This window comes from Gastrolobium bilobum, unplaced genomic scaffold (assembly GCF_033153095.1).
Source record: "Gastrolobium bilobum isolate Gb01-03AN ecotype WA unplaced genomic scaffold, APGP_CSIRO_Gbil_v1 utg3492, whole genome shotgun sequence".
Lineage (NCBI taxonomy): Eukaryota > Viridiplantae > Streptophyta > Magnoliopsida > Fabales > Fabaceae > Gastrolobium > Gastrolobium bilobum.
The window spans coordinates 36306-51665 of record NW_026898051.1 but is presented as its reverse complement, the minus strand read 5'-3'; the positions used below and the strand labels follow the sequence as shown (position 1 = coordinate 51665).

The following is a 15360-nucleotide window of genomic DNA, read 5'->3' as shown; positions in this document are numbered from 1 at the left end:
AAATCAAAAAAAGAATCATCTGATTTGAATACCCGAGTCAAAAGTTATGACTTTCCGAAGTTTTACGGTAATAAGAGTAACCAGATTGTGCCACTTGGCACAATTCTGTGAGTGCCTCAGGGGAAGGGGGCGGCACTCAATAGAAAAAAGTAAAATAAAAAATAAAAAATTGAGAGTGACGCGAGGGGTTAGTAGCGGCACTCAGTGACGCTGGGTCCCCCTCGCGTCACTAAATAACCCTCGTTGATAAATACCTTGAATCATATACCAAATTGGTAAATTAAAAGAATAAAAACCCCTGATGGGTGAGTCCTAGTGGCCTAAAATAAGAATTACCATGTACTACAAAAAAAAAAAAAATCACATTGCTAAAGAGCGTTGATAATGTTGAATCAATGTTAACTTAATACACGGGAAGGCTGTACAAGTTATTAGATATCGTCAGGTAAATCCGTCCTTTAACTTTTTTTTTTTTTTTGGGTACACTCCTTTAACCTTTTTTCTAATTAACTCATGTTTGTTACGAATTAAACCTTTAACTTAACAAATCAACATTCTGTTTTTCTGATCTTAACTCTGTTGATATCACTAATAGATCAATCTTACATGGTTCTTAGATAAAAAAATGATGTTAGATATTTACTAAGTGGGGATGAAATTGAAAATAATGTTGTTTAGGGTATGTTAAAGAAGAAAGAAAAATCGAAGCAGTGATAGTGTTTTCTTCCTCACTAATTTGGTCAAATGCAACTCGATTTGCAAATAGCTAGGACATGTAATTTGGGTGGGAAAAAATTAACATGTTTTCAACAGTTTAACACCATTTTGATGCATTTTAATGCTTACTTCCCCATCCAATATTGTTTTAGGATCAATTTGGAGAATTTTTATGAAGAAATACGAGCAAAATTCGTATGATGCAAAAATTGAATTTACACTAATTAATAAATTTTTTCTCTACATATATAAAAGTGTGCAGCACTCAGCACATGAATCATTTGGTAATGAATTATTCTAACTTAGTCATTGGTTTTGAATGAATACCTCATAATGGAATTATGTTAAAAATTTTATAAAAAGAACTTTGCCACCTATATAATCCTATCTGACTAAAATTGGATTAATTGAGTAATTCCTTGATTAATTTAAATGTGAGCTGACATATGTTTTTGTTTTTTTCTAAGTTGAAGTTGTTTCAAATTGTTCTATGACCTAGTTTTATTAGAACTAGTTGTAAATGGTTTGAGTAGTTTATATGAGAATTTTCTTTTTATAGTTTTTGCAATTATAGCAACTTAAATATTGTTTAAAACAAAACTATGAAATCGTACACAATGAAAGTTATATTTTAAAAAAGATTAAATAACAAATCCGTTTAGTATACTCAGAAAATATTTAAGGAAGAAAAAAGTCATATGTTATCATATTTTGAATGAGTTGGACACTTTATTTAATTGTTAATATAATTAAATTTATTAAATGATATTGCGACGTGTTATTTAATGCAAAATTTATTTTACACCGGCAACACAGAAAAATTGAGCTAAAAAAATTCTAACAATAAGGGGATGACTTTATCATTCATTAATTTCAGATCTACTGGAGCCCGTAAATAACTTTATCCTTTTTAGTTACTTTTATTGAGAAATTATGTCATATATGTGATATAATATTTTTCAATTGTCAAAGACATTTTCCGTAAATACCATCAGGGATTTTTCTTTAGTACGAAATATTCAGGGTAGAAAATTTTGCCTCATTACTATGTCACACTTTTCAATGAAAATGAATTAAACTAATGACTTGTTTTGTCAACGATGTTCCTGTTAACTCTGATTAACATGGTTAAAAATATTTAATAAATAAAACAAGAATAATAAAAAATTATAAATGAAAGGTGAAAATTCAATATACTGCAAGGGGGAGTAAAGATACAACGCCGCTTTGGTCGTTTGTTGTTTGTACTTTATAGTTTAATTAAGGACAAACAAGGAAGGGAAGTTACGAGTTATAACTATGGAACGTGTGAATGAAGAAAGACACGTAACAACGTAACATAGAGACAACCAAGCATCACATGATTTTTTGTAAACTGTTAAGAGAAAAAGATGTTAATTTGGAAGTTGCAGGGAAAGACAAGAGATTGTCCATGCAATGTGCTGTTTAATTCATGGAATAGGTGGCTGGTGTGGTGGGACCTTTCATGTGGGTATTCTTCTATTCTATATTAATCTTTACTGTTGTTTACACCTTTGTCTGTATAGTGTTTCTGAGTGAATATGGATCAGCACTGTCGTAGAGAGATTCACCAAACTTATGTTCATACTAGGTGCTGATGGTTAGTATTATGATTGAATATATAATTTATTGCATAACTGGCAAAAAATATCTTGGTGGCTTTTTTTAACTACTTTATTATTGTTTGCTTCAATCACGCCAACTACCAGCTGCCATTCCACTGAAACACAAATTTGTTTATGAATTTAATTTTTTTTTCATATGATTATGTACAGCTTTATTAGTTCATTATTTAATTGACTAACTATATCATTGATAATTATTATACACATGGCTATAGATAAAGTAGCAGTATTTTATATTTAGGTGAAACACAAAGATGCAAATGAAAATACAAAATATTCTGAAAAAAAATGATGATATATGTCATTATTGAAAAATGGATAAATTAAAAAATCAAGTCATTCTCGACATCATGTATTCTATTATTTTATAAAAAACAACCAAATTTAGAAAGAAAGAATAAATTAAACTCTAATATAAAAATATTAAATTTCTTAATTTTAATTATAAGATAGAAAATAAAATTTTAACATAAAATTAAAAATTAAAAATATTAATTTTAGACTCATAAAGAAAAATTTACTTAAAAGAGAAAATTTAAGAATAATATTTTAGTATATATATAGCACCGTACAATGGATTTGTGTTTAAAAAAAAAGATTTGATGATTTTTTTTATTTAAAGAAAAGGTGTTAAAGAATAGTAAAATCATGTGGGTTATAGATAAAAATAGTAGAAAAGGAGATTATTTACTCTTAAAAGTAATAATTATATTTTAGTCTACGGAAGATGTTATATTTATAAATTTTTTGTTTACAAACTGTACTGTATCTGACTGGTCATATACTATTAATTGAAGTCTGATCGGTCATATTGAATATGATTTGTAAAATTTTTTTTTTATAAATATAACCTTTTCCTTTTAATGTATATAGCACCCGACCATGGATTTGTGTTTTTGTTACTTAAATTGACAGTTGAACTTTAGGTGTATCATGTAAGATTTTATTTTTATCTTTTGTCATATCAAGTAACTTTATTTGGAAGACTGTGCCTTTTCATCTTTTAGTGTGAATGTACAAAGTCTAAAACATAGAAAGAAGGGATCAAATAAATTTCATAATGTTGGGCTTTTACTTTCAGATTTTGTGGGCTGATTCTCGTCTGGGTTTCCACCAACGACCTGTTCCTTATTCGAAAAATAAAATATTCGGATACAAAAGCCCAGAAAGAGAGCGTATAATTTTCTTGTTTTACAAATATAAAAGAAAAAGAGACAATACAAGCTTACAGTGTTCAACAACACAATGCTTAATTTATAAACCCAGCCGTTATACTCACGATTATTTTATTTTATTTCGTACCACTTTATCTCATCTCATTCATTATTAAATATTCTAACATCAAAATATTTGACCTAATTCACTTTCAGTCTATTTTAGTCTAACTTATTGAAAAAACAAGTTAAACTTATATTTTAAAAAATTTAAATTTAATTAAATAAAAAAATTGTATGAAAGGCATACTTATAACTCATGTAAATTATAAAGAATAAAATTCAAATACTTTCCAGTTCGTTTTTTTTTTTTGGGTCTAAGTGCTCATAAATGCCGTTAAAAAATTATATAATTTATCTATTTTACACTTTTATAATAAATAAATTATTTTATAGCTTATCTCCCATATGATTCTTTTATCTGTCTGTGCTTTTTTATTATTACTTATAATTTTACTTGACTTGTAATAAATAGATTTACTACTTCAAATGGTCTAAAATAGTAAAATGGGAACATGATCCAGAAAATCTCATGTAGAGTTTTGAAAATAAAATCAGATCAAATGATTTTAACTTATTAAAAGAAAGATACTTTTAGAAAGTAAATGTATGTAAATTTTATTATATTATTATAAATTATGTATTTTTTTAAGTAATTATAATATTTTTTTATTATAATTAAAGTACTAAAACCATATTAAAATTTCAAACTATAAATATATATATATTACTTAGATATGTAGAATTGAAATTTCTAAGAAATCTAATAAGACAGACACAGCACTGTGAAAGATATGGTATAGCTTGTAAAATTAGGATGAGAGCATTGAGAGTGGTGCTTCAGCTTCACACTTTCTCAATTCGGGTTTCCTCTACGTACTTCTCCTCCTCCCTCTTTCTTCACGGTACTCTCTGAGTCTCTCTGTCTAAGCTTTGCATTTTCAATTCATTTTCATTACATGATGATTATTCCTGAATCAGAGACGTTGGTGATTCAGGGAATAGTTTGCGGAACAAAAGCTTATTATGGTTGGATGCAAATGCAACCTATACTGATAACTCTCGAGTCAGAAAGATATGGACTTCCACTCCTCTTTGTATGGGCAGGCGTTCCAGCAAAATTGCTGGTAGAAAGGTCACTCTTTTACTTCATCATTGAGTTTGCTTCTATGTTGTTAGTTCGGGTATGCATGCCACCTATTTGATGAAAATACTTAACACACGTGCCCTTACTTCAAACCCCATTTCTCAATATCCCAACTAGTATTAGTATGATTATGACTGTATGAGTATCTTCCTTGTGTCATTTTGATTTTATGTTGATCAATGAGACAACAATGTATGTGGATCCGGGTTGATGTCCTTGTTGTCTCTCTTGCTCCCTGATATTACTGTAATAGTGTAACGCATCTTTTTTTTCCCCTCTGAGGTCAACTTCAACTGAATTTGTATTAATCGTTAAAAGGAAAAAATACTTGGGGAAGGGTTGGACAGATATGATATGAAGGTGATATAGCTGTAAATTATTGTGATTGTTCACCCATAAAATGTGGTTATGGCCATTTTTTGAAAAGTTCTCCAACTATTTTTGAGTAAGGCTCAACGTCATTCTTTGGCTTTTAGTTGGGTTGCAGTTTGATACGAACGATTTTCCAATTATTGTGGTTCCTATTCTTTGAAATATTCTACATCCAAATTTTCATACTTGCCACAAATACAGGAAGCCCAAGATGCAAAGAAAGCAAAACTATACTCAAGGATTGGAAAGGAAGTTGTGTCTGCGTAAGTTTCTTCAACTAACCCGTAGCTTTTCATAGGCTAAGAGTATGGTGCATTTGTTATATCACCGTAATTCTTGGGCAAAGTTATTTTAAGGCAACACAGGTATTTAGCAAATCACCCTGCCAATGCCCGGGCTTTAGTCATCCTTTTATCTTCTTTAGGTTTTTCTTTAGTGCAGGACTGGCGCCCTATTTTCCCTAATCATATATTCTGTAATTCATATTGGTTCCAACTAGATGAGTTATATAATATCCTCTTTTCCTTTATTGATTAAGGAACCATATTATAACTTTCTTCTTACTGAATGACAGTGTAAAGAAAGGTGGTTCAAATGTGGCATCAAATTCAGTTTTGGCTGCTGTACTTGAGAAAGCCAAAGAGCTTGATGTGCCTAAAGATATTGTTGAGCGCAACATCAAGAAAGCTTCTGAGAAGGGACAAGAGGCTTATATTGAGAAAATCTATGAGGTTGGTGTAACATTACTCATGATTTGATTGCTAAGGGGAAGCAGATGGGTCTGGGTAATTTTGTAGGTCAAGTTCTGGGGTTAGGTAGTATAGTATGCACCTCATCTCATAACCAAATGTGTAATATATATTAAATAAGCATTATGTTGGTTTTTAAGAACTTAGTTGTTGTTTAACCATTATAAGCATGTTTGCATAGAATGTCAAGATGATATTTGCATTGAAGAACTTCATTCTTCACGGATTTGGATCATCTCCATTTTCTTAAGAATATGATAGTGTCATGTTTTGAGAGAGAAAGGCATAAATTTTCTTGTGTAGGGACACAACATTACGCAGAGTCTATCAATCTTACACAAAAGTAGTTTGTTCTTCCTCTCTTGTAAGATGACACTGTCAGGCTTTTTAAGGTAAAGGAAAGAAACCAAATCCATTCTGGGATAATGGGTATTGCAATTAACATTTGGTTGCCATTGCCATAATTAATTCTGGTGCCTTCATCATCTCAAGTATCTGTTTGGGCAGAATTAATTTACAACCCCATCCTCACTTTTAATATTAAAAAAATACTTTAAAATATATATATTTTTTAAATTAGCTACTAAAATAAATTTTACCTGATGCCATACATATGGGTCAGGATTATTTTACACCAGTATAAGTTACACTCTCAATCTCGATCATTTATTCTATTTATATTTAACGTCTCTAATTTATTAGATATGTGAGCCCTTAGATATAAGTATATTAATGGTTAAGATTGGAGGTGAAAGACTTCTTATTTTTATACCGCCGTAAGAATAACCTGCCTATACCCTATATATATATATATATATATATATATATATATATATATGTTAACCATTAATATGCTTACAACTAACGGCTCACATATCAAATAAATTAGAGCCGTTAGATATAAATAGAATCAATGGTCAAGATTGAGTGTATGACTTACACTGGTGTAAAATGATCTTTCTTGACTATATATATATATATATGGGGCAGGATATTCTTACACCGGTGTAAGAGTTAGAAGTCTTACACTCAATCTTGACTATTGATCCACTTGTATCCAATGACACACATTACTAAAAAATTTGAGCCCTTAGATATAAGTGAAATTAACGGAGAAGATTAAGAGTGTAACTTACACTGGTGTAAAATGATCCTGACCCATATATATATTACAAAATTAATTTTGGAAAACATTCCTGAACATAATAGTTATTGATCCAAATTTCAAAAGTAATTACTTCAGTATTAATTATTCTAAAATACATTTCCCTTCAAATAGATTCATCCCAGTTATCCAAACAAGCATTATGTTTGGCTGTTTGAGATGTTTAACAATTTTTAGGACAATTTTATTTGCTATTATTATTTGTTCAATTCTTAGATATAAGTTTTAAACAGGAATAAGGTAAACAGGTTTGGGTGCAGTGGAAAATAGCCCTGTTTGGGCTCAATTGGGTTAGTGGGTCTAGGTTACTAGATTGAGTATGGCCCCGGCCCAGTTGGAACGGGTCATTTTTCTGTTTGGGCCTTGCCTCGGCTACTATAGTACCCTATCCACCACCTACCAATGACTATCCCTTGGTGGTTTATATTTTTTGGAATTTGGTTCCTGGACTATTATTGTAACTCATCACCTTCTATATTTTACCCTTCAGGTATATGGTTATGGAGGAGCTAGTATGGTAGTTGAGGTATCAACTGATAAGATACATCGTTCTGTGGCAAAGATTAGAGAAGTGGTAAAGAACTATGGAGGAAAGATGGCAGATTCTGGGTCTGTGATGTTTAAGTTTAGACGGGTTCGGGTAGTAAATATTAAAGTCAGCAATGCTGACAAAGATCAGCTGCTTGCCATTGCTTTAGACGCTGGAGCTGAGGATGTAATTGAACCTCCAACTTATGAAGATGACACTGAAGAGGATATGTCAGAAAGGTAATGCTCTGATTTTTTTTTTAACTGACGAGTGAAGAATATATTGGCTAGTCTGAATAAAAGCATTACTTTTACATAATGTGGCTGACTTTGACAGGTCCGTGAATCTTAGATTGGTTTCATATGTGTGATCAATAATCAACATCCATGCAGCACATTATCCACGACCGAGTGTCCCAAAACCAACCCTAGCTTTAGAATACCTTGATTTGAGTAGTGAACTTTATGGATAAAGGTGGAATGATTATCTGCATTGAAACCCTAGCTTCTAATATTTGAAGCGAAGACTTCTCTAGTGCCTGTGGTCATTTTCCAAGTGCCATCTGCAGTTATTCTCATCTCATAATTATGAGGGCTGGCATGGCATAGAGGAAACACTGGTCTCTCTTATTCAAATAATTTGTTTTTGAAATAAAAGAAAATGTTAATAATTTGAATAGATGCTTATTTTTGTTAAATTTTTCTTGAATCTGACAAGCAAAATCAACATGAGAATTAGTTATAATTTAACAGCTGGATTTATGAAAATCATTTTCTTTTAAAAGTTATTGGATGGTATAAGTGACTAAGTGTATCAAAACTTACATTTGTGTCGAATTGGTTATCTGCCCAGGATATCCTATACATATATAGGGCAAGCATTTCTTACACCATGACATAATCTGTTATGGGGTTGGTTAATTTTGTAGTCCCACACGCTTAAATTAGTCTCCTTACTCTGTAGCTTTGGTAACTGTAATAATGGCTAAAATAAGTTCCAGCTTCCGCTGTTCTATTTGGTTATATCTTCACAACAAGAAGATTTGGATCTTCATCAATAGACCTACTAGGAATTGATTTTAATTCGCTTTGCCAGGTATTATAAAATTGTAGGTTCTTCAGAGAACTATTCATCTATACTATCGAAGCTGCGAGAGGATGGCATAAATTTTGAGCCTGATAATGGTTCTGAGCTTCTTCCAAATACCACGATTGAGGTTTGTTTTATTGGCTATTGCTATTACTATTGCATATTCATATCTTGGTGTTTCATTTTTCTTTTCTCCATAGCATACAAATGTTAACAAGCAAACGAGCCTAAAGGTGTTAAGTTTTAAATATTTCCATTACTGCACCAATTTTTTATTTTTTTTCCATTACCAGACAAACTTTTCCTTTTTACCGAAGCTTTCTTAGAGAGTATATCTAGTTTTTCCAACAGTTGTTTGCCATATTTACATGTTATAAACTACCTCTGTTATGCTTATCCTATGTCTTCATTTCCATTCTGTTGGGATAAAGGGAAAGAAAATTTTAAAAAATTACAGTGAAGTGAAAATCGAGGAGGAAATTTAAAACTTTTTACATTCATATTTTTTTTTCCCATTATTTTGTCTTCATCCAAGTGAGAATGTCTGGTTTCTCAAAAAGTCCTTTCCCTTTTGTGTTCCCTTCCTCAATCCAAATGGAGCATTGGTGAGGCACATTCTTGAGTTGGAAATTATTAGCCAAAGTTTCATGTTCTGAGAAATTCCGAATTTAATTGAAAATAATAAAGAACTGTATGTCCAGAGAAAATAAAAAGTACTGTTGATGTATAATGCCGCCACTCCTTATCCTCTAAATTAGCTCCATACGACACTGCCTTTGCACTTCTGGCATATGTGTAAATTAACTAACTAATGGACCTAAACAATTAAGGGAAGTAGATTCAATTCTATTTCTACCGTTTAATTTTTGTTTGGAAGGTGGGGACAGTGGTTGATACCCAATGATGGTCCTCAATAGTCAATACATATATATGTAATGTGAAACTTGCGTCACTTGACTCCATGGATACCAACATTATGTTCATGTTGTAGTTTTCTTTGTTGAGGGTTATTAGTTCTCTTTTCTACAATTTTATTCACCGATCAGATGGAAGTCGTTTCCCTGACAAGACTGGAGAAATCTCAATTCTCATTCTCTTCTTAAGTTATAGAATAAGAATTCATTAATTGTAGCCTTGAACTCTTGATGTGAATAGACAAATCTCAAGGCAATTAAATGCAGCCTCAAACCCACTTCATACTTTGTAAGGATGAGATCGTTCTTCCCATCAATTGTTTGAGCTTGTGTCTTTATTGTATATTGATGATGATTATAATGGTATTTAACTTCTGCATTCTACTCTGGAATGTAATTTTACTATTTTTCTACATAAAATAGGGATTGCCTATTCCTTTTTTTTTTAATAAAAACGAAAACAAGGTGCTGGGTAAAACGTGAGTCAGTACTTACTGTTGATTTTTCAGGTAGACGATGAGGCTATGGACTTGAACAAGGAACTTATGAGCAAATTACTTGAGCTTGATGACGTTGATGCTGTATATACTGACCAGAAATAGTCATTTTTTATATCTTTAAAAGCTGTTCAGCAAACAGCACAAGGTTTATCTTCGACACTGGGAGTTCATATCATAATCTGATCCTTTTTTTACTTGCGAGGGTTCCCAGAATCGTGCTTTCTGGGAAGGGAATTTCATTTGATTCGAAAGTGAGGATATTTAAATTATGTATTGCCTTAACTAACAAATTGACGAAGTACTTTGATCAGGGAGAGATTTCTTTGCAACTATCTCCTTGGATTTCTGTCTACATGATTGGTCTTTTAAGAAATATATTACGCATGAAGTTTCTAGTCAATTGAACTATATTAATATTCATATCTGCATGTAAACCAAGAAACAGAATATATAATAATGTCACTAGTGATTTTGGCGATACGTTTGAACAACCAAGATAGGAATTGGCTGTTGAAATACTCATGAGGGAAGACCATAAAGAGGAGTTGGTTTGTACGTAGTTATATATGGCGTAGCTCTAGATATTTCTCTGAAATGGTTAGAATGTTTGTATAATTAATTGCTAGTATCAAATTGGACTATCATGGATGATGGATCCGAGCATCAAGTTTTGAGAGATGCCTTATCCGAGTCCAGAAATCTCTTTTGGGTGATCCCAACATCTATCATCATTCTCTAGCCAGTGAATGCATTGACCAACGGTATTCAGTCAGATGATTGCGTAACCTTAATTATTTCTAACGATATACTTTTTGATCTTGTGTAAAAGGATTTTATTTCGAATAAGGATTGGTAATCACAGAACCAAGAAAAATAGAGATATTTTAATGGGATAATATAATATATGATGCATAATGCGAAAATGTTGTGGGAAGACGAATTCCACAACTGCAACCTTATCATACACATGCATACGTTATGGAATGCTATAAGCTTGCACTAATGCTTGCAAGTGGTCACATTGTGTCATTGTGTTCTCCGAGCAGGTTTCCAAATATGATTACAACACCAACGCATATCCTTACTGTTTTGGAACCCAGCATCCATGCAGCCCATATGGAAGTCCATAAGGGAACTTAGCCCTAGCAATCTCTTCAAAGGTGGAACCATCTAACACCAACGCATATCCTTCTCCATTTTTCTCACTGATTATGGAGATTACAACGCCTGACATATGACAGAAAGATAGGTTAGAAGTTGTATGCCAATTGTAATGGAGAACAAAAAGGGGATGAAAAAGAGCACAAAGCTTGAATTATATAAGAGTCTTCTTACCATCATCTTCCTCTGTTGCTCCTGGTCGAGCCACAAAGAATGGTTCCGAGGGCACAGCACCTTCTTCATACCAGTTCTTAGCCTTTTTCAATTCAAAATCAAGCTGCATATTACATATATACATTAAATCAAAACACGTTCAACTAATTAAGTATGTAGGGAACCAAAAAGATAAATGGGAGAGAAATTAAGAACTGAAATATGAAGCAAATTTGCCTTGGTGAGGGTGTTGGGAAAGTTACAAGGGCGCTCTGCTCCACAAGCATAGGCATATCTGTATTTCTTCCCTAAATTATTAGGGTTTATGCTGCACATGTCCATGCCTTTCCCATGTTCATTTGGGTCTAATGCTGCCTCTAATGTTCCATATGGACTTCCATCCAGTGGTATTTTGAACCGACCAACCCTTTTAATCAATAATCAATAAATTATGACTTTCCACTATTTTCATTCATAAAAAAGTTATATCACCTTTGAGGAAAGGCTAAGATAAAAAAAAGTAAGATATATCAATAATTACCTAGCATCAGGTAGAACATCTTCGCCATTAAATGAACGAAGGTTCTCTAACCTAAGCTTTTCAAGAATGGTAGTATCTGAATTGTGCTCACAGCAGTCAACAACAACTGCCGTCACCCTCCCATCTTCATCTTCCTCTTCATATGCATTTATGAAATGGAAAGTAACAAACAGAGGCACTTCCACACTTGCCACCTTAATTAGAAATCACAGTAATTAGAAAATATGGATTGAAAATTAACTAGTCAAACTAAAACACACAGCACATATGATAACATATATATATATCAGAGATTATATATATATATAACTTACAATGTTTCCGCTAGTCTTGCACATAACATGCATAAAACCTTTGGAGTCAGGGTGCCACTCAAACTTGTACAATGGTGTTGGTTCAGCCTTGAGCAAATTCTGAGCACAATACCTCAATGGCATTTCAGGCACAATAACATAATGCTCAGTAACAGGGAAAGAATGGACCCAACCGGGTGCTGGCCCGCCCCGACAATTGACCCGACCTATCACCTTCCTCTCATTGGTACCAGGTTCCATCCTCACAACAAGGTAACCTGGTTTCACTAGATCAGGTAACAACGTTAAAAACTCTTTATCTGTCACAATGGGGTGTGCAGAGTGAATAAGACCCCCCAAAGAGTCACTATACTCAAATTTTCCAAGTGTGTCCAATGTTTCAGGGTCTATCACTATGGACCCTTTTTGAGTCTCCGTCAGGCAAACCACCCTGCCATCACCGAGCTTCGTCACGCCGGTGTTTGCGTTGTCGGTGAGCGAGGCGCCGGAGAACAAGCTTGCAAGCTCCCCAACGTATGACAAGAAATTTGCAGCCTTAGGCACTTCAGAAAATTCACGGTAACATATCTTCTGGTTCTGTTTTGCAGCTTTGTAGGCTTGAGATTCGAGTTGCCGGTGGCCGGCGATTAACCGGCCGTTCTCGAAGTGAAGCTTCACCACCGTGGCGTACCCGTCAAAGAGGTGCCTGAAGTTGTAGTCCCCTATGTGCCACATGCCTGGGCCATTCCTTAGGTACGTTCCTTTCTGCATGTTATTATTCATATTTATTAATTACTCTAACGACATATAGCTTTTGTTTTTTTCTTTTTTTTTGGATAAGACAAAGCTTTACTATATATATACATGTTATTAATTATGTAGATGTATACATGTAATTTATAAATCGTGTCATAGCAAACAAAAATAACAAAACAAAAAAAATTATATTATATCGTTGTAGTTAACGAAATGATCGACCTGATCATGACGTTTGCGTATACGCATATAATGTATAAAATAATTATTAATGATGAGGATGCATTATTCAAAGATCACTTGATATTATGTATATTTATTATTTAATTATTCGAACATTAAATTAATGATATAAAGAAATATGCTCTGCTGGACCAACAAATCTATATTACGTGTAGATTCGGCGACTTTATTATTATAATTATTATTATTCATGTTCGTTGTAGCTCCTAAACAAAAGAAGATTTCTTTCTTTTTTTCCCACTTTGTATGCGTTTTTCTAGTTTTTTTATGAAAGTCAAGTATATATCAACGGGAGTCAATCCTGAGGTGAAATTTAATCAGAGGCTACTTATTAATATTTTATAATTATGATATAAATGGGTTAATTAATAAGTTAGGCTACGCTGAAATAATTAGTTTAAGGGGAAAAGGCTTCTCATGTTGCATGAGAAGTCTCTTCTCCTACCACTCTCACTTCGAGTTGGTACCAATTATTATTATTATTATTTTCTTTAAGGTGGACTCCATCCCTTTCTGTCTTTGTAGAGAAACTTGAATTTCTCATGTAACATGAGAAATTATAAGCCTATAGTTTAATTGGTAAAAAAAAAAGTTAAGAAATCTGGGTAGAGTAGGAATATACTGAGTATCGTGAGGATATATTGGATATTTAATATCTGTTGAATTCTAATCCAGCCCTCTTCCCATAGAATAAGAAATCATGTATTGGATAGAATAAAATGAGAGCTAATCATATCCTATCGATCCACCAAACAAGAAATGAAAGTAAGATATGATAAATTATCTTACCCTATCTTTTTTATCATCTCATGTAAAGATATTTGTTCCTGAAAAACATGAGAGTGTTGGAGAAAGACAAATAATTTGTGTAGGGTGACTTACAAGCCAGAGTGGTATTTGTCCTTGAACAAGTAACTCTCCTTGCCATCTCTCTTGGGGGATACTAGTCCATGCAACATGGTGCTGGCGGCCGCCGGTGGTCCCTGACGGTTCCTGCGGTGTTGGTGGCGGTGGAGCAGTCACAGGCAATGGACTTGCAACATTCGCAACGGTCAAGTCTTGAAGATTGCGCTGTCCTTTATAAATGGACGTCTTTTTTGGAAATGAAAACCCGTTCCTGACGTTATCAGACATATCAGAAACAACCATAGTTGGCAATGAAATGGAGTTTCTGAAAACTGAATTAAAGGATGCGAAGGCCATGGGGAAAAGCGGGTGTATGTAGTATAGAATAGTTATGGATTGAGAGAACAAGAGGAAAACAGAGATAGATGGTGTTTGCTTAGTAACGTTGGCGTTTTATAATGAGTGAGGAGTGATGAGTCGATCTAGTTTATAAGAAGCTATGGTTGCTGTTTGGAATCTTGGATTGGTGGAAATCCTTTTCACTACGAGACATGCGGCTTGTTTTTTCTTAGGCCTTTACTTCCCTACATTAACTTATAATTAATTATTGGAGATAATTTATTTCTGCTGAGTTCAAAACGATGTTGTTTTGGAACAAAAATTAATGTATTTTTGTAATTATAATATATTGCAAGGTTATATTAGTCTTTATTATTATAATTTTTTAATTTTATAACCTTAAAACGACATCGTTTTGAGTTTACTGAAAATAACTTTATCCGTGACCAAAGAAATATTTTTATTGATTTCACCAAGTGTCAGGAACACAGAACAATTAATATATGATACTGTAATTTTATACATTAGATAGAGATCGTCAAAAAATACAAAATTAAGACTTGCCAAGCTGTGTTTATTTCGATGAAATTTCTTGTTGCAAAAATAATGAAAGGGAATAAATATGTGTTTATAAATTATTTCATCACTTATAAAAAAAAATCTTACAAATATACGCGTGAAATATGTTTTCTCTTCTTTGTATAAATTCTCTTCTTTATATGGTATTTAAGATAAATGGATATTTATATTTTAAAATACGCATTCTTTTCTTTAGATAAATTATTTCTTTTATATGGTATTCAAGATAAATGGATATATATATTTTAGAATGCACGTTCTTTCTAGAATATATATATATAAATATGACATTTGAAATTTAAATTTACAATAAAGGAGGATAATTTTCTTATTGCATAAATCCCACAGACACCCCTATATATTTATGAAGTATAAATTACTACAATTTAAAAGGATACTCCTCTTTT

General features: G+C 32.6%; 2 protein-coding genes across 2 annotated transcripts; one reads left to right on the top strand and one right to left on the bottom strand.

The window, feature by feature from the left end:
* The first annotated feature begins 4351 nt into the window (after window positions 1–4351).
* Window positions 4352–10421, top strand: LOC133312435 (probable transcriptional regulatory protein At2g25830). The gene is made up of 7 exons (XM_061513624.1): window positions 4352–4482; window positions 4576–4712; window positions 5298–5359; window positions 5671–5827; window positions 7501–7778; window positions 8635–8755; window positions 10052–10421. Exons 1-7 carry the CDS (start codon window positions 4395–4397, stop codon window positions 10142–10144), a joined length of 936 nt encoding a protein of 311 aa, XP_061369608.1. The 5' UTR covers window positions 4352–4394; the 3' UTR covers window positions 10145–10421.
* Window positions 10422–11123: 702 nt separating this feature from the next.
* On the bottom strand, window positions 11124–14392 carry LOC133312445 (carotenoid cleavage dioxygenase 8 homolog B, chloroplastic). The gene is made up of 6 exons (XM_061513635.1): window positions 14072–14392; window positions 12212–12955; window positions 11898–12091; window positions 11594–11783; window positions 11378–11480; window positions 11124–11269 (listed from the first exon to the last, which is right to left on the bottom strand). Exons 1-6 carry the CDS (start codon window positions 14390–14392, stop codon window positions 11124–11126), a joined length of 1698 nt encoding a protein of 565 aa, XP_061369619.1.
* Window positions 14393–15360: the final 968 nt, after the last annotated feature.

Coding starts and splice junctions, on each gene's coding strand:
- LOC133312435 (XM_061513624.1), top strand. CDS start 4,395: ATGAGAGCATTGAGAGTGGTGCTTCAGCTTCACACTTTCTCAATTCGG. Junction 4,483..4,575: donor CTCCTCCCTCTTTCTTCACG/GTACTCTCTGAG, acceptor TTGGTGATTCAG/GGAATAGTTTGCGGAACAAA. Junction 8,756..10,051: donor TTCCAAATACCACGATTGAG/GTTTGTTTTATT, acceptor TTGATTTTTCAG/GTAGACGATGAGGCTATGGA.
- LOC133312445 (XM_061513635.1), bottom strand. CDS start 14,392: ATGGCCTTCGCATCCTTTAATTCAGTTTTCAGAAACTCCATTTCATTG. Junction 12,092..12,211: donor GCAAGACTAGCGGAAACATT/GTAAGTTATATA, acceptor TTTCTAATTAAG/GTGGCAAGTGTGGAAGTGCC. Junction 11,270..11,377: donor AGCAACAGAGGAAGATGATG/GTAAGAAGACTC, acceptor GTCATATGTCAG/GCGTTGTAATCTCCATAATC.